This window comes from Pygocentrus nattereri, chromosome 2 (genome assembly GCF_015220715.1).
Source record: "Pygocentrus nattereri isolate fPygNat1 chromosome 2, fPygNat1.pri, whole genome shotgun sequence".
NCBI classification, from domain to species: domain Eukaryota; kingdom Metazoa; phylum Chordata; class Actinopteri; order Characiformes; family Serrasalmidae; genus Pygocentrus; species Pygocentrus nattereri.
Genome location: NC_051212.1, coordinates 14,587,978 through 14,608,175, shown reverse-complemented (window position 1 = coordinate 14,608,175; position 20,198 = coordinate 14,587,978). Strand labels below are relative to the sequence as shown.

General features: G+C 40.8%; 2 protein-coding genes across 4 annotated transcripts in view; one reads left to right on the top strand and one right to left on the bottom strand.

The window, feature by feature from the left end:
• Positions 1-20,198, top strand: part of LOC108415343 (carcinoembryonic antigen-related cell adhesion molecule 5-like) — a 653,433-nt gene that overhangs the window by 485,642 nt on the left and 147,593 nt on the right. The window lies entirely within an intron of this gene.
• The window catches only part of LOC119266009 (leukocyte immunoglobulin-like receptor subfamily A member 3), a 105,582-nt gene that overhangs the window by 73,247 nt on the left and 12,137 nt on the right, over positions 1-20,198 (bottom strand). For all 3 annotated transcript variants that reach the window (XM_037547457.1, XM_037547463.1, XM_037547467.1), the window contains exons 2-3: positions 17,854-17,886; positions 11,124-11,396 (exon numbers count right to left, since the gene is read on the bottom strand). In XM_037547457.1, coding sequence (XP_037403354.1) covers positions 11,124-11,396; positions 17,854-17,886 — 306 coding nt within the window. The remainder of the gene's footprint in view (positions 1-11,123; positions 11,397-17,853; positions 17,887-20,198) is intronic.

The window sequence follows — 20,198 nt, the reverse complement described above, 5'->3', positions numbered from 1 at the left end:
AGCGTGAGCCGCGTCAACATCGGAATGCTGAATATCCGCTCTCTCTCTGATAAGAGCCCTCTGGTTTCTGATCTACTCACGGACCATAACTTTGATTTTCTCTGTTTAACGGAGACATGGCAGCAACCCGGTGAGTTTTATCAGTTAAATCAGTGCATCCCTTCCGGGTTTGTGTTTACCAGTGAAGCCCGCGTCACAGGGCGAGGGGGCGGTATCGCTATTCTCTATAATGAGAAGTGGAGAGTGTCCAGACTGTCTGTAACTCATCAGCCTTCCTTCGAATCTGCTACAATCCAAATCAATGGACCTACTCCTACCATCCTAACCACAATCTATCGTCCACCAAAGTTCAATGCTGCCTTTTTAAATGATTTCTCTACGTTTTTAACATCTATCTGCTCTATGTCTCAGAACCTCATAGTCCTGGGAGACTTTAATATCCACATGGATAATAAAGATAATACAACTACCAAGGACTTTTTGTCATGCATCGACACATTTGGCCTGCAACAGCTTGTGGATTTTCCAACCCACTGCAAAGGGCATACTCTTGATCTCATCTGCTGTTCTGGGATCACTGCTTCAAACTGTACAGCCACGGAACTTCCCATCTCTGACCACCATCTGATTTCATTCACTGCAACACTACCTGCTGTGGAAACTAGTTCCCGAGTCATTTCATTCCGTAATATAAAGAACATTGATCAGAATCTATTATCATCTGAAGTGTGTTCTCTACAATGGAACTCAGGATCTGTTTCCCCAGAGACTCTCTTATCCCAGTATAACAGGGAGCTATACGACCTATTGGATAAACTCGCCCCACTAAAAACAAGGACAGTTTCATTTGCTCGTAGTGCGCCATGGTACACCGACCGAATTGCGCCACCTAAAATCCAGAGGACGACAGCTCGAGCGTTTGTTCAAGAAAAGTGGACTTACAGTACACAGAGAAATGTACAACAGCCACTTAACGCACTACAAGGAAGCTATCTTTGCTGCAAAATCTGTTTACTACCGGACATTGTTCATGGCTTCTGAGGGCAACACCCGTGCCCTTTTCTGTTCTGTAAACAATATGCTGCAATCACCGGCCACATCATCTACTCAAATGCACTCTGTTGATCTATGCAATATGTTTATGTCATTTTTTGACTCAAAAATCCAAAACATACATCAACAGATAACCTCTTCCCACACAGCTAATGCTACCCCTAAGTGTACTCCCGATTTACTGCAATGCTTCTTCTTTATCTACTTTTACACTCCCTACAACTATTGAAATAGCTCATCTTATTAAGAAAGCTAAGTCTACAACCTGTATTCTAGACCCTCTTCCAACAAATCTCGTCAAAGCTTTCTCTTCCTCTCTAAGTGCGCCTATTACTGCTATCATTCAGTCTTCTCTTTCAACTGGTCTTGTCCCTGCCTCTCTCAAACTGGCCATGATTACACCCATACTTAAGAAACCTGGATTAGATCAGACTGATTTTAATAACTTCCGGCCAATTTCAAGTCTACCATTTATTTCAAAAATTTTAGAGAACACTGTCTACACTCAGATTCATACTTACCTTAGTAACAATAACCTATATGAAACCTTTCAATCTGGCTTTCGTCCTCTCCACAGCACAGAAACCGCTCTCCTGAAAGTGACCAACGATCTTCTAGTGGCAGCTGATTCAGGTCGGCTTACGATTCTCATTCTCTTAGATCTAAAAGCTGTTAGATCTCCCACCCAATACTACTTGATCGTCTAAAATCTATTGGGCTCACCGATACTGTGCTTAAGTGGTTCTCCTCCTATATCAATGATCGCTCCCAGTTCATTCGCCTCAAGAACTGCCAGTCATCTATGTCCAAAGTCATTTGTGGCATTCCGCAGGGCTCTGTTCTTGGACCTCTCCTATTCATAATTTATCTTCTCCCAATTGGCCAAATATTTAGGAAATTTAAAATACATTTTCATTGTTATGCTGACGACACCCAGCTTTACCTCTCCACTAAACCCAATGATACTCTCCCACCCTCCTCTCTGTTAAAATGTTTAGACCAAGCAAAAAAATGGTTCTCCGAAAACTTTCTACAGCTGAACACCAATAAAACTGAAATTCTCCTAGTAGGAACTAAGAACATCCTTGCAAAAAGTCAGTCTTTCACTCTGAATCTTGATCATTCCACTGTCTCTCCGTCCTCCCAGGTTACAAGTCTGGGAGTTGTTCTTGATAGCCATCTCTCCTTCAAAACACACATTTCCAATATCACACGCTCAGCCTACTTCCATCTTAGGAACATTAACAGACTGCGTCCATTCCTCAGCCAATCCTGCACAGCTATTCTGGTCCATGCATTAGTAACATCGAGACTAGACTACTGTAATTCTATTCTTTTCGGCTTACCTCAGAAACACTTACATAAACTCCAGTTAGTTCAAAATTCAGCAGCTAGGATCATCTCCAGGTCGCCTGTAACCGAACATATCACCCCTGTCCTTAAAGAGATCCACTGGCTCCCTGTCCACTACCGGATCCAGTATAAAATCTTACTAACTACATTCAAAGCTCTACATGGACTTGCTCCCTCTTATATCTCTGATCTCCTTAAGACATACAGTCCTGCTCGCACCCTCCGATCCTCGTCAGCTGGCCAGCTCACTCTCCCTCCAGTCCGCTTGTCCACCGTGGGAGCTAGAGCTTTCAGCCACTCTGCCCCGTCTCTCTGGAACACCCTTCCTACCCAAATTCGCAATATTGACTGTCTAACTACCTTCAAATCTCGGCTTAAAACCCATCTATTCACACTTGCATACTCCTGATTCCTCATCTTCACTTTTCTCTGTTTGTCTTGTTTCTCGTCTGGTTGAAAGTATTTGAATGTATGTTGATTTGTTTATCTGTTTATTTGTTTTTTTATCCTCTTTTATACTCTACCATTCTTCTTTTAACCGTTGTAAGGTGTCCTTGAGTGCTTTGAAAGGCGCCATTACTAAATAAAATGTATTATCATTATTAGTATTATTATTATTATTATTATTATTATTAAAAAGGGAGTCAGATGAGAAGGGGTCTGTCACGAAATGGACGGACAAGAAGTGAAGTTTTATAAATTGTATTGGAAACAGTCTGAACACCATACAGGCTATACATATCTGAACCGAATCACACAACACCAATCAACTCCCAGACGCGGTGCATGTGACGCATCCCAAAAGCATTCCCTAACACATTATCAAAATAAAAGCCATGTCTCATGACATCTCCCCCTTTAAGTTTGTTTATCTAACAAATATCAATAAACAAATAATCCTAAGTATGTCTTCGCACTGACATACTGTAATAAAACATCAAAGTAAACTTCCTGTAAAGACCACCTTCTATAGCATTTCTATAGTATTTCTTTTAACTATAACAAACTTAATTTCTCTTTTCTTTAAACTAAGCATTCATCGAACAAAGTCTTTGAACTTCACAGGAGTCTTAATAGTTCTTCCTGATGACCTTTTGACCAAAGGAACTGGTGTAGGCGGCTGCTGGACCGGCACTCCTTCTGGTGATGCCTGGTCTGGAGCCTTTGGTGCTGATGTGGGCTGAACTGGCTCAATAGTGGTCTCACCAGCTGGTTGGGCATGTTCTTCTGGTGGTGTCGGCCCTTCCAGGCTGGGTTGCTCTGGGATGAGCTGCAGGTGACGTCGGTTTCGACGTGTGACTGTGCCTTGCTCAGTTCTCACCACGTATGATCGTGGCTCTGGTGCATTTGAGACTATCACACCAGGAGTCGTCCATCTCTTCTCCCCATCCAGCTTGACCTTTACGTGCTGACCATGGCGTAGAGCTGGAAGGTCACGCGCAGAGTGTCTCCTGTTGTAGAAGAACCTGTAGGCCTGTTTTGTCTGTCTGTCTTTTTCTTTCAGCTGCTTAGCATTGACATTGCGGGGCTGCAGATGTTCTGTGAGAGTGGGGACTCTCGTTCTGATCTGGCGACCAACTGCAAGCTGGGCAGGGCTCTGTCCAGTTGACTGACTTGGGGTGGCTCTGTAATTCATCCATGCCAAGTGTGGGTCTGGTTGGCGCAAGATCCGTTTGGCAGTCTGTACTGCTCGCTCTGCAGCACCGTTTGCTTGCGGGTAGTGCGGGCTTGAAGTTGTATGCTGGAAGTCATAGGCGTTCTTGAACTCACTGAACTCCGCTGACACGAACTGTGTGCCATTATCAGTGATGATCTCAAGGGGAATACCCCAGCGTACAAACATGCTCTTGAGGCAACTGATCACTTGCTTACTAGTTGTACTAGGCAGGTGGGCTATCTCTATATCACGGGAATAATAGTCAACTGCAACTAAGTACTGTTTCCCGTCTAGCTCAAACAGATCTGCAGCTATCTTCTGCCATGGCCCACTAGGTAATGGAGTAGTCATTAATGTCTCTCTGTTCTGAGTAGGTTTGTGTGTGATGCAAAACTCACAGGTTGTAATGCACCTGGTAATGTCCGGTCCGATGCCCGGCCACCACACTGACATCTTGGCTCTCTCCCGGCCCTTGGTCAAGCCGAAGTGACCCTCGTGGAGCTTGGACAGCACTTCCATACGCTGTGACCCCGGGATGACGATTCTGTCGTCGTACAGCAGCAAGCCGTCGGCTTCGGAAAGATGAGCTCTCACTTTGTGATAGCCATGGAGTGTGCTTGGCAACTGCGATATTGGAATTGGCCAGCTGTGATGGATATAGTGAGTGACTCTCTGGAGATCCTCATCCTGGAGGGTCGCCTCTCGGATTTTCTCCAGTCTGCTGTCAGACACTGGTCTGGTAGCCATCACCGCTTGCACGTAGGCTTTCACATCTTCTTCAGTATCTGGTGCTTCACTGACTTTCAGTGGGTTTCGGGACAGTGTGTCCACAATTATGAGTTGTTTGCCTGGCACATGTACTGTCTTAACATTGAACCTCATGAGGCGCATTAGCAAGCGCTGGCATCTTAGTGGTGCTTTATCCAGGTCGTAGGTGTTGATCAATGGTACTAATGGCTTATGATCGGTTTCTAGACAAAAGCTCTCCATTCCGTGTAGGTAACGTGAGAACCGTTCGCATGCCCAGACACTCGCCAGACACTCCTTTTCGATCTGAGAGTATCTGCGCTCTGTCTCTGTCAAAGTGCGTGAGCAGAATGCCACTGGACGTAGAGTATCTCCCTGGTCTTGGAGAAGGGTGGCTCCTAGGCCGTAACTACTGGCGTCTGCACTCACCACTGTCCGCTTGCTGGGGTCATAGTAGGCCAACACTGGTGTTGTGACCAGCATCTTCTTCACCTCTTCAAAGGCCTGTTCTTGGGCGACACCCCACACCCACTGGACATCACCCCTCAGCAGGGAGGTGACCGGGTGCAGCACGGTGGCCAGGCGAGGCAAGAACTTGGCCAGGTAATTCACCATACCCAGCATTTGGCGGAGTTCACTAACGTTCTGGGGACTTGGGATGTTGGTTATGGCTTTGACCTTGTCACCATCAGGCTTTATTCCATCCGCTCCAATGACATGCCCGAAGAACCGTAGCTCTGGCTGTGCAAAGTGGCACTTGTCTTTGTTGAGCTTAAGCCCCGATGCCTTGATTGTCTGCATTACAGCTTTCAAGTTGCTGTCATGTTCTGCTTTAGTCTTCCCAGACACTAATATATCGTCCATCACCACAACTGTGCCTTTATGTTCACGTAGCAGGGTGCTCATTTCTCTCTGAAATATTTCAGGAGCAGAGGTGATTCCGAAGGGCAGTCTTTTGAAACAGAATCTCCCTATTGGAGTGATGAAAGTCGTCAGCCTCTGACTGGCTGGGTCCAAGGGTAACTGCCAAAAGCCGCTGGACGCGTCAAGGGTCGAGAAGACAGCGGCCCCTGACAGCGTCGGCGCCACATCTTCCAGCGTAGGCAAGATGAACCTCTCTCTCCTTACCGCTCCATTCAGTCGCTTTAGGTCTACACAGATGCGAATTTTGCCGTTCTTCTTGACCACTGGAACCATCGGCGCACACCAGTCCGTGGCCTCTCTCACCTCCTCGATGATCCCCAATGACTGCATGCGTGCTAACTCCTGCTCTACCTTTGTGAGCAGCGGGAAGGGGACACGCCGTGGGGTTGTGACGCTGTAGGGCTAAGCATCCTCTCTGAGCTCAATTTTCACTGGTTTGCAATTTAAACATCCAATATCACCGAAGACACTGTCACACTCCAACTCGTCCACTCTCAGCACTAGTTCCATCTTGCATGCAACTGCACGGCTGAGCAGATTGTTTGTGCACGCGCCACTCACAACGAATATCCAAAAGCTGTATTTTTGCCCCTTTCGTGCAGTGATAGCCAGGAACTTTCCCATGAACTGAAGCTTGCCACCAAGACTGCGCACGTCTGCTGCTGTCTGGCACATGGCTGGTCGCATGGGCAGACTGAGATATGAGCTGTATGACATGACAGTAATATCGGCCCCAGTGTCAATTTTGAAGCGTAACATTTTGCCACAGATTGGCAGGTCAATGTGCCATCTTTCATCTGCACTGTTCTCATCATGAACAGACCCCAAGAAGAATGCACCCATTGACTCTCCATCTTCATTTTGTGTGGTTATTTCTCTTACAGTCTTTGTTTTGCACACAATCTCAAAATGTCCCGTCTTGTCGCATTTTCGGCACTTTTTTCCATGTGCAGGGCACGCGCCCTTCTCGTGCTCCCTATTGCACCTTGTGCACTTTCCCTCTGTTGTTCTATCTTTGTATGCATGTTTCCACTTCCCCGCAGAGCCCTTTTTAAACTTTCTGAATTGTTTGTGGTTAACTTCGCTCACTTCACTTTCCGTTCTCATTTGTGTTTGTGTTTTCACGAGCTCAGATTGGCGAGCCATTTGGATTGCCTTCTCTAACGTGAGCTCAGGCTCTAGCTGAAGCTTCTGCGACACTTCACCGTCCGCGATCCCAATGACTAGTCTGTCCCGTATCTGTTCGTCCTTACTAGCCCCAAATTCACAATGCTCTGCTAGCTCGTACAAGTTGCGTACAAAAGCCTCAACACTTTCCCCACTCTGTTGGGAGCGTCGGTGAAAACAGGCACGTTCGTGTATAACGTTACGTTTGGGCACAAAATGTTCATCAAACTTTGCCATTACAGTATCATAGTAATTCGCCTCTTGCTGATCAGTGAAAGTAAAAGTGCTAAACACAGGCTCAGCGTCTTTGCCCATTGCATACAGAAGTGAATTTACTTGCACATCCTGGTCTTCTTTATCCAGCTTTGTTGCAATCCGAAAGCGTGCAAACCGTTGCTTCCACATCGGCCACGTGGAAGGCTGCGTGAAGTTGAAAGCTTCGGGCGTGTGGAACTTCGGCATTTTCCCTCGTCGTTCTCACTTTCCTCCCTCTCGTCGCTTGTCTTTACTTCACTCCACAACTCGCTGCCGCTTTTCTCTCTCTCTACAGAAGCGTTTACGCCACCACTTCTGACACCATGTCACGAAATGGACGGACAAGAAGTGAAGTTTTATAAATTGTATTGGAAACAGTCTGAACACCATACAGGCTATACATATCTGAACCGAATCACACAACACCGATCAACTCCCAGACGCGGTGCATGTGACGCATCCCAAAAGCATTCCCTAACACATTATCAAAATAAAAGCCATGTCTCATGACAGGGTCAGAGCTTACTTAGGAGATACATGATGCATGTTCTCTGTTTGTAACCTCTCCAGAATTCTGTAATAAAACCGTTTGTTTCACTTCAGTCTGATCTACTCGTCTCATTTGTTTTGCATCAACGAACACGCAGGACTGGTTTCGTCCACAGGTACAAACCATGAATGACCAAAAAACAACAACAACAACAACAAAGGCTTGTCCAGCATTTGCCAAAAATATCTAGATGACATATGTGTACATATTTCTATATTGTGGTCTATTTACGCAAAGTTGGGTTAGTTCATCATTTATGTTGAACAGACTCTCCCAATATTTTACACTGCTGACATTGAACCGTGTGCTGCACTGGGTCGGTATGTCCAGCAGCTCAAATCAAGCTCAGTAGCAAAGTTCTAACTGTTAGTAGCACAAATAATGTGCTAATGTCTTTCTAGGATAAGCATGAAAAAGAGCATTTTCTTAAACGACTGTGTTAATTTATCCTGAGTAATTTTACTGTCTGAATGAAAATCTACAGCACACTGAGATCCACTGCACTGGACCCTTAGGCTCCTACTGGTTCTTTAATGTCTATTTGAGAACTGAGTTTTAATCTGTAATTTGTGTTTCATCAAAATACACTAAGGTTAAACAAACAGTCTGAAATATTATCTGAATAGGAACATGTGCATATCACTGCTGTCGGAACAAAACATTGTATCTCCAAAATGGAAACTTTAGAGGAGAAGGAACAAACATACAATACTTTCAATGTAAGTCAATGGAACCAGACTTCTTTCCAAGTCATTTTAGGCCGTTTATTTTGGCCCATCTATCATTAAATTTACAGACAATATAAAGGCCAAAACGTTTTTTCAAATTATCTTAAAAAATGAAAATCAACAGAAATGGAGATGCGAGGTTTGCTGAGGATGGTCAGCTGTAAAACAGTTACACAGTCAAGTCTTTAGGAACATAATGAAATGTTAAATAATGATTATAAACCACTAAAATACCCTTTGCTGTAAAAATAGCCTTATTCTAAAAACAGGAGCTGAGAGAACAGAAGAAAGAACAGAGTCTCAGAGCATAATTTACAGTCAGAGGCTGAACATGACGCTGTTATAATGATTAAAATTTCAATCATAATGATTTACAGAAAAGAGAGCACAGAAAACACTGCAAGGACGCAAGAAGTGGGGAATCAGCGAACCCTGATTTCAGAACTGTAGAAGTTACAAAAGAAAAACTTTCTGAACTTCATAATAATCTGAGTGGATCAAAGACTCAGTGTGAGCCTGTCTTAGAGCAGAGTTTGTGTTTCTAAATTTGCCGTAGCTGCTCTGGTGAAGTGAACGTGGTGTTTTCACTACAGTGAGCTGAAGTCTGTACAAAGTTATAGACCAGTTCTGAAAGAAGCTTAATATTGTTTTTAAACTTCTAAATAATCATTCAATGTAATGAAGACGTTTTATTAAGCTCTGATTCATTAGTTAAATATTAATAATCATTCAATGTAATGAAGACGTTTTATTAAGCTCTGATTCATTAGTTAAGTATTAATAATCATTCAATGTAATGAAGACGTTTTATTAAGCTCTGATTCATTAGTTAAGCATTAATAATCATACAATGTAATGAAGATGTTTTATTAAGCTCTGATTCATTAGTTAAGTATTAATAATCATTCAATGTAATGAAGACGTTTTATTAAGCTCTGATTCATTAGTTAAGTATTAATAATCATTCAATGTAATGAAGACGTTTTATTAAGCTCTGATTCATTAGTTAAGTATTAATAATCATTCAATGTAATGAAGACGTTTTATTAAGCTCTGATTCATTAGTTAAGTATTAATAATCATTCAATGTAATGAAGACGTTTATTAAGCTCTGATTCATTAGTTAAGTATTAATAATCATTCAATGTAATGAAGACGTTTATTAAGCTCTGATTCATCAGTTAAGTATTAATAATCATTCAATGTAATGAAGACGTTTTATTAAGCTCTGATTCATTAGTTAAGTATTAATAATCATTCAATGTAATGAAGACGTTTTATTAAGCTCTGATTCATTAGTTAAGCATTAATAATCATTCAATGTAATGAAGACGTTTTATTAAGCTCTGATTCATTAGTTAAGTATTAATAATCATTCAATGTAATGAAGACGTTTTATTAAGCTCTGATTCATTAGTTAAGTATTAATAATCATTCAATGTAATGAAGACGTTTATTAAGCTCTGATTCATCAGTTAAGTATTAATAATCATTCAATGTAATGAAAACGTTTATTAAGCTCTGATTCATTAGTTAAGTATTAATAATCATTCAATGTAATGAAGACGTTTTATTAAGCTCTGATTCATTAGTTAAGTATTAATAATCATTCAATGTAATGAAAACGTTTATTAAGCTCTGATTCATTAGTTAAGTATTAATAATCATTCAATGTAATGAAAACGTTTATTAAGCTCTGATTCATCAGTTAAGTATTAATAATCATTCAATGTAATGAAGACGTTTTATTAAGCTCTGATTCATTAGTTAAGTATTAATAATCATTCAATGTAATGAAGACGTTTTATTAAGCTCTGATTCATTAGTTAAGTATTAATAATCATTCAATGTAATGAAAACGTTTATTAAGCTCTGATTCATCAGTTAAGTATTAATAATCATTCAATGTAATGAAGACGTTTTATTAAGCTCTGATTCATCAGTTAAGTATTAATAATCATTCAATGTAATGAAGACGTTTTATTAAGCTCTGATTCATTAGTTAAGTATTAATAATCATTCAATGTAATGAAGACGTTTTATTCAGCTCTGATTCATTAGTTAAGCATTAATAATAATTCAATGTAATGAAGACGTTTTATTAAGCTCTGATTCATTAGTTAAGTATTAATAATCATTCAATGTAATGAAGACGTTTTATTAAGCTCTGATTCATTAGTTAAGTATTAATAATCATTCAATGTAATGAAGACGTTTTATTAAGCTCTGATTCATTAGTTAAGTATTAATAATCATTCAATGTAATGAAGACGTTTTATTAAGCTCTGATTCATTAGTTAAGCATTAATAATCATTCAATGTAATGAAGACGTTTTATTAAGCTCTGATTCATTAGTTAAGCATTAATAATCATTCAATGTAATGAAGACGTTTTATTAAGCTCTGATTCATTAGTTAAGCATTAATAATCATTCAATGTAATGAAGACGTTTTATTAAGCTCTGATTCATTAGTTAAGTATTAATAATCATTCAATGTAATGAAGACGTTTTATTAAGCTCTGATTCATTAGTCAAGTATTAATAATCATTCAATGTAATGAAGACGTTTTATTAAGCTCTGATTCATTAGTTAAGTATTAATAATCATTCAATGTAATGAAGACGTTTTATTGAGCTCTGATTCATTAGTTAAGTATTAAGTGAGCTGAAAACTTTTTCTCACTCACCTGATACAGTCAGTGTAACATCATCACTGGTGTTTGAGTAGCGTGATGTTCCTGTCTCTGTTCCTCTACAGGTGTATGTTCCTCCGTCAGACGCTGTAACAGAGCTGATATTGTACTGCTGATCATTACTGACAGGAGTGGATGAACCAGCTTTAAACCAGCTGTACTGCCAGTTAGAGACTCCTCCTCCCTGTATGTCACATGTGAGAGTGACAGTCTCTCCTCTGAACACCTGATCATCAGGCTGTATGGACACCGCAGGTTTTGGTCTCTCTGTGGAGAGAAAGAAATCCTCAGAACAAATAATTCAGATAAAGATGATTTCTACAGTGCTGTGAAAAAGTATTTGCCCCTCACCCGATTTCTTCTACTTCTATTTTTACATTCTAAAACAAAGACAACACAAGTAAACACAAAATGCAGCTTTTAAATGATCCCTCCTTTATTGAAGATAAAGATTTATTCAATACCAAAACCATGTGACCCACCTAACCTATCAACCAAACTATTGTGAAAAAGTAATTGCCCCCAAAACCTAATATCTGGTTGTGTCAACTTTGGCAATAACGACTACAATCAAACGTTTGTGATGACTTGTGATGCGTCTTTTACATCGAAGTGGAGGAATTTTGACCCACTCTTAAAACAGGAGAACTGCTTTAATTCGGCTGCACTGTGTGATTTTCGAGCATGAACTGCCCGTTTAGCACAGGGTCTCCACTGAGCTGCAGGACTGGGGACCCTGATACTGACCTGATACTGACCTAATGAATGTGCATTTTGAGCAGTGGCATTGTTTATCCACAAAAATATCAGGAGAGATTATGCAAAGAAACAATTTGGAACAATTTACTGAAGTGAACTGACTGGAGGAGTCGTGTGTTTTTTACACCAAGAAGAAGGAGGAGGAGCAATTACTTTGACAGAATACAGCATCAGATAATTACGCTCTTTATGACTTGTAATTGAAAAGGAGACAAACAAATAAAACAAACAATCATTGATTTTCTACAGGTTTATCCAATTTAGGATTTTCTTGTGTTTCTGTTCTCAGGCCAGACTTACACTTTTACTACCTGTGAACAATGGCCTGCCTGCCTCCCTGTCTGTCTGTCTGTCTGTCTGATAGTCTGTCTGTCTGTCTGGTAGTCTGTCTATCTATTTATCGATATATTTATCTAATCATGTACTTTTTACATGTATTAATAATAATAATATATAATATAATATACAGCAATGTGTATTATTTACTTTTTACTGTGTTGTTTTTTAACCAGTCCCATTTTATCTCCACAGTAACTGCATTCTTTTAAAGCCAAACCTTTTCAGGTCAGGGTCCTCATGCAGAGGCAGTGTTTGTCTCACAACCCATCAAATATTTTGTGAACCGAAATTAAACATAAACTCGTCTTAAAATTCCTAATATTTTCAATTCATTTTGACACAAACTGTTATTTCCATCAACAAATACAACAGAGTACCATGATAAACGAATGAAAATGCATCAGCCTGTATTTTTACTCAGTGAAACTGTGGAACAGAGAAATAATAAAATAATGACTCACTAATTTGTTCTGCAAACATGTTCTCATCTAAATCTGTCCTGATCCATGTTGTCAGCTAGCATAGTAGCCCACCCCGCTCTGAGCTCTGAGCTCTGATGATTTATCAGACTAAAGCCTGTTTTACACTAGAATAACACAGCAGCTCAGCAGAGCAGAGTTCTACATCTTTATAGTGGCCGGGAGTTCAAAGCAGGAGCTGCACTGACTGCAAAACTGACTTGCAAAAACTGCAAGGAATGATGGGAAGCTCTGTCCTCTATCACCACAACGTTCAGAGACAGGCAGACTCTCACAATATAATCAGCAAATCACAGCTAATTACTGCATCACTCTTTACTGCAGTCCACTGCTTTAAGGAGGACAGTAGATCACTGCAGTGTAAATCAGTATCGTTTAGTCTCGTCTGGTCTTCTGCCGGTCGTAGTCAGCAGTCCGCGTCGGGGCTGCCGAGTTAAGATGGAAGAAAGTCGTGACGCGGGTCGTGGGCGTTGCAAATCACGTGCGTGAGGACGATTTCCAGAGCGGCCCAAGCGGCGTCCGTGGTCATAGAGCAGGTCGGGAGGTTCAGCAGTGAAGCTCTGCCCGTGAAGCCCCTAACGAGCAGGTAGGAGCTCCAACTCTCACCTTCACCCAGACTCGCCTAAACCAGCCTTAAACACCCGGACATGGGTTTTACAGCTGGAGCCACATTCAGGGGTCTAGCAGGGGTCTAGTAGGATTCAGGGGTCTAGCAGGAGCTGAAGAGCTCAGTGTTAAGTGGGCTAACACCGTCATTGTCCAGGTCAAGCTGGTCCTTAAACTCACTTGTACAAAAGCAGCTGCTGTAAGTGATGAAGAGACTGACTCAAAGTGGGAGCTGCTGGTACTTTCACTGTTCAGTTCTTACTTTTCTGTCTTTTGGAAGGAATAAGAAGTGATTTGTGTTTAAACAGCTTATTAAAATAATCCACTGCAGTGACCTCACAATAGTAGTGTGTATATATATTAGTGTCTGACTGAAGATCAGCATTTTAGGGTGTTTTGATTAAGAGTTCTCTAAAAGACCTGATCCTTTATCAGCGGTCTCAGTGAGGGACTGTGTAGGTACACAGATTAATTATAAACATGTGGGGGGTGGAAAAGACTTATGAACGTAAAGTCTAATGAAAGGTACATTATTTATATAAAAAGGCAAAAAGGGTTCTTGAGCACTTCTTAGCACCTCCCTGGTACTGCCTGGATACATTTGAGATCAACTGGTAACTCCAGAGATTTCAGTGCTGTAAAACCTCGACCTGCTACACTGTATTAATAATTTCATTTAGTAGAAATCATAGTGAAGAGCTCACCCTTTACAGTGAGAGTAACAGAGGAACTGTTCTCCAGAGGTAGCCTGACTACCATTAGGTACCGAGATGAGATCCTCAGACCCCTTGTGAGACCATATGCTGGTGCGGTTGGCCCTGGGTTCCTCCTAATGCAGGACAATGCTAGACCTCATGTAGCTGGAGTGTGTCAGCAGTTCCTGCAAGATGAAGGCATTGAAGCTATGGACTGGCCCACCCGTTCCCCAGACCTGAATCCGATTGAGCACATCTGGGACATCATGTCTCGCTCCATCCACCAACGCCACGTTGCACCACAGACTGTCCAGGATTTGGCGCATGCTTTAGTCCAGGTCTCGGAGGAAATCCCTCAGGAGACCATCCGCCACCTCATCAGGAGCATGCCCAGGCATTGTAGGGAGGTCATACAGGCACGTGGAGGCCACACACAATACTGAGCCTCATTTTGACTTGTTTTAAGGACATTACATCAAAGTTGGATCAGCCTGTCGTGTGTTTTTCCACTTTAATTTTGTAAGTGACTCCAAATCCAGGCCTCCATTAATATATCTTCATTAATCAATAAATTTGATTTCCATTGATGATTTTTGTGTGATTTTGTTGTCAGCACATTCAACTTTGTACAGAACAAAGTATTTAATGAGAATATTTCATTCATTCAGATCTAGGATGTGTTATTTGAGTGTTCCCTTTATTTTTTTGAGCAGTGTATATAATTTCTCAGAAAACTAAAACATTTGTCAGTTTCAACAATGGATATGTGGACTTTTTTTACTGTTCTCAATTAAATATAGGTTTTACATTTTGCACAGCAACAGCATTTTGGAAATGGTGTTGAATTTATTTATTTAGTTAATTTACAATTTTGTCGTTTAAAATTATTAGACAGTAACTAAGAAAACAACCATAGGGCTCATTTTCAAATCATAACAGCATTGGTTAAAGCAGAGTTAGTTAAACAGCTAATCAGACAGCAGAACAGCAGAGTCTCTAATAGAAATCAGTAAGTAAACTTCTACAATATGTAGACTTTTATAAATATAGACCTCTGTCAGTAAAACCAACAACAGTAGACATTTTATTTCAAGAGAACTCTTTATTATAAACCGGATTTTCTTTAGTTGTGATGTGAGACTGATAACATTTACTTAGCTAATGTTAGCATGCTAGTTATAATGTTTGTTTCAGGTAGCTGTAGCTCTTTATCTGATATTTAACTAAATTTTACTGAATATTAGGTCATTTTACACTCTCAGAAAAAACGGTACAACACTGTCACTGGGGCAGTGCCCCTCTTGTCACTGTGGCGGTACCCTCAGGGGTACATCCCAATACCTTTAGTCATTTCACTAATACATTAGTGAAAGAATGGGTTGCTCTCAGGAGCTCAGTGAATTCCCGTGTGGTACAGTGATAGGATGCCACCTGTGCAACAAGTCCAGTTGTGAAATTCCCTCGCTACTAAATATTCCACAGTCAACCGTCAGTGGTATAATAACAAAGTGGACGTGATTGGGAACAACAACAACTCAGCCATGAAGTGGTAGGCCATGTAAAATGACAGAGTCAGCGGATGCTGAGGGGCATAGTGCGCAGAGGTTGTCAACTTTCTGCAGAGTAAATCGCTACAGACCGCCAAATTTCACGTGGCCTTCAAATCAACTCAAGAACAAGGTAGAGAGCTTCATGGAATGGGTTTCCATGGCCAAGCAGCTGCATCCAACCTTACATCACCAAGCACAATGCAAAGCATTGAATGCCGTGGTGTAAAGCGCTGCCACTGGACTCTAGAGCAGTGGAGACGTGTTCTCTGAAATGACGAATCACGCTTCTCTGTTTGGCAATCCGATGGACGAGTTGGTGGTTGCTAGGAGAACAGTACTTATCTGACTGCATTGTGCCAATTGTAAAGTTTGGTGGAGGGGGGATTATGGTGTGGAGTTGTTTTTCAGGAGTTGTGCTCGGCCCCTTAGTTCCAGCGAAAGCAACTCTTAATTAAGACCAAGAGGTTTTGGACAGTTTCATGCTCCCAACTTTGTGGGAACAGTTTGGAGTTGGCCCCTTAGAGTGGAGACTTAGAGCACTCCTGGAAAAATGGTCAGAAATTCCCATAAACACACTCCTAACCCTTGAGGAAGGCCTTCCTAGATGAGTTGAAGCTGTTATAGCTGCAAAGGGTGGGCTGACATCATATTAAACCCTATGGATTAAGAATGGGATGTCACTCAAGTTCATATGTGTGCGAAGGCAGATGAGAGACACTTTTGGCAATATAGTGTAGTTAATTTTAGTTCTGTATATCGTATAGACTGTATATCGGGCGGCACGGTGGCGTGGTGGGTAGCGCTGTCGCCTCACAGCGAGGAGGGCCTGGGTTCGATTCCCCGGCCAGGCGGCCAGGGTCTTCTCTGTGTGGAGTTTGCATGTTCTCCCTGTGTCTGCGTGGGTTTCCTCCGGGTTCTCCAGTTTCCTCCCACAGTCCAAAGACATGCAGTCAGGCTGATTGGACATGCTAAATTGCCCCTGGGTATGAGTGACTGTCTGTGTCTGTCTGTCTGCCCTGCGATGGACTGGCGACCTGTCCAGGGTGTATCCTGCCTTCCTCCCGAAGACTGCTGGGATAGGCTCCAGCATCCCCCCGCGACCCTGACGGAGAAGCGGCTTAGAAAGTGGATGCATGGATGGATAGACTGTATATCACCACTTTTCTCTCAGTCTGCAGTACATTACTTTAGATTAAAAAAGGGTTATATAGTTATATAGTGACCCAGTGCAGGTTAATCTTTCACTTCATGTTCTTATTTTCTAATGTTATATAATATATCAGTTAAAGTTTGATACTTTATTAATTAATCTTAACTTTATTAGCTAATCTTATAAAATATATCAATTAATATTAGTTATTATATAAGTTAATCCTGCTGTGTTAGCTGCAGTAAAATGTACAGATACAGTTACAGTAATTACAGTTAAACTGGTCAGAAGTCGTCCAGTGGTGGTCCCTTTCCATTGATGGATGTGATAGAAAGCTGATAAACTGTGCAGTAACTGACCGGCTACAGTCAGTAGTTGTAATCCTGTGAAGCGCATCTATAGTTGTATACAAAATTTTGTCACCCCTGTCAAATGACATGATATGTTGATTCTCTAACTGAAAATGAATCAATAATTAATCCTCTACAGGAAACACATGATCTTTTAAATAAATTCTAAGGGATGAATTGTCTGTTTTTAATTGATTGGAATTGAACATTAAACAAGATTTACTGGTCAAACCTTCTGTACAGGACATACTTTATGCTTTTATTTCCTGTAATTTGTTAAATTCAGCAAATAAACAGTAACTGTATTAAAACGTGAGTGCACTTATTTGTATGTAGGTACTAATGGAAGGTAGGAGTCTCTAATATTCTCTCGTTTTGTTCTTAAACTTTCTGAGACTTTTACACACATGTTCTAGTAATGTTTTCAGTGGGAAGTTTTTTTGGTTGTTCCTAGTATCTTCTGGGAACGTCCCTAAAAACATCAGCATGTAACATAATCCATGGCCCTGACAACGTCCTTACAACATCCTCCAAATGTAGCAGTTAAAATGTTACATCTCAGTTAACGTGGAACCTTATAGGAATGTTATTTGAAATGGTTAACATCTTTAAAATGTGCTCTGAACATTCGATTTTAAACATTATTAGAACTTATAGGTAACATTAGCCAAAGTTATGGGAATGTTCCTTTCTAGCTGGGATGTAATGTCATCCATTAAAGGAAAGGTTAAAAATGTAAAATAAAATGTTTATGAATATAAATTAAATAATTCACATATAAAGGTCAAATATTTACCTGTTTGTCCACTGTGGATGAGGACAGTCAGCACTAAAGCAGAGACAGAAACAGAGGATATGAAGCATTAATATGAAAGATTAGCTGTTATCACAGGCAGATTTAATCTGAAAGGGCAGCACAGCAATACAGCCATTCCAACCTTAAACCAGGTGAAACATCTGGAGGTACAGTAACCTTATTGTCTTATATATAATGGCTTAAATAAAATCAAAACACTTTTAATAATATTATCCAAAAACATAGTTTGGCTTCACAATTCTGAACAAAGTACAGATTCTTTATTTATAAGCTGAATAATTAAATAATGGTAATAGGCGGGTCACTGAATGGTCAGCTTTAAGTGTCAGACCTTCTTTGACAAACCAGCACTCCAAATATGGACGTATTGCAGCTTAGAAACACAGTAATTTCATAATGTTGATGGAGTTTGAAGGTCGTGGGGTCGGCACACACAGTCGTCATTCCTACAGACAGAGATTGAGCTGTACAGCAAATTCACAAACATCCTGTTTAGTGGAAAAAAAGTCGGATCAGTGACTTTTCTCAATAAAATATCAATTGTAAAAGATGATGATGCATTTGTTTACCATCAGAATAATTATTCATACTTAATGTCTATTTTCTGAATTTAACACATTGAAACGACAAGCAAAACATAAAATGTTTCCTGTGAAAAAGTTTTGGCACACTTTACATTTTTTGCCCTTTTTTCCAAAATATTAAAGTCAACAAATTAAACAGAAACTTCACACTAAAATGTGCAGAAAAATGTCCTATTTAAGTGTGTTTCTGTAGAGGATGTTGACTTTTATTCATTTAGAAAATCAACAAAACATGTCATCTGATCTATAAGCACCAAAATGAAGAGCTACATGTTCCGTATCACTCACACCACTCAGATGCAGACACAGCGCTGCTGTACACTGACAGACACTCTTCTCAGTGAGAACCCAGTATAATTTCATTCACACAGCTGCTGTTATTTTAGTTCACATTCAATCATTTTCAGAAACACCCCCTTTAATTAATGACGGTGTCTAAGCACATTCAGACCTACAGTGTCCTAAAATATTGGCACTCCTGGTAAACGTGAGCCAAACAGGCTGTAAAACATTCTTTACTGCTTATATTTTGATCTTTTATTCAAAATATTAACAAACATCTAACCCTTTATTGAAGTTCAGTGATTGAAAAAAGAAAATCAGAAAATAAATCATGTTCTTAAATATGTGTGCGCTACAATTACTGGCAGCCCTTCATGGCTCGCAATGCTTGACTGGTGTGGTCAGGCTGCAGGTCACAATGGGCCACTGTGGCCAGCTTCGATGATGGCTTGTTGGCGCTGTTTACTTCTGTCTGAAATTCTAAGACTATGCTCACAGTTTTCACAACAAACTATTGTTGGCCAAAAAACTCTGTGAACCAAATGAACTGATGAAACTTGAAAACAGACGCAGCTCAGTTAGACTATTTAACATGCAAACGCAGTGAATCTAATAGTTAACAGCACTTCTCTCAAACTGCTGTGAGTAAAAACCAAAAATAAACTGAACAAAGACACGAAAAACACTAGTAACTAAAATCTAAAATCTGCAGATTCCAAGTGCAAAGAGAGAGAGAGAGAGAGAGAGAGAGAACTTTTTTTTCCCCTTTGGACATTATATTTTGTGTGTGTGTGTGTGTGTGTGTGTGTGTGTGTGTGTGTGTGTGTGTGTGTATTAGCCTGCATATCTGCTCAAATTCACCATAGGACATCGTCACATACACAGATTTCTGAGCATGGTTGTTTGAGCTGAACATAGTTTGAAACTGAAAGGGTCCAGCCTGCACCACCAGCTGCCAGCAGAGGGCGGCAGCAGCAAGGTAGCAAGGTGCCCAGCCTGCACCACCAGCTGCCAGCAGAGGGCGACAGCAGCAAGGTGCCCAGCCTACACTGCCAGCTGCAAGCAGAGAGTGATGCCAGCAAGGGGCCATAAGTTCGGGGAACTCCAATTCCCAGAAACCCTCGGGCTGATTAGGTCCAACCCGACACACCTGCGGACTCCCTACTTAATGTTGTGGCAAACAATAGCTCTTTGTTACACCTTTGTAGAGGGGTGACCAGTGCAGTACACAGCACAGGTGGACATTTCAACAATAAAAAAGAAAAGAGGGCTGAAAAAAAGAAACTGCCCCAAAACTACAGAAAGAAGAAAAGAGGGCTAAAAAGAATTGTCTGCCCCACAACTACTGAAAATACTAAAGGAGTGTTGAGCTGCTAAATGCTCCAAGCTATAGAAAAGACAACAACTGCAACATAAAGTCTACCTTCCCTTCAAGCTTCCAGCTGAAGTGAATTTTTT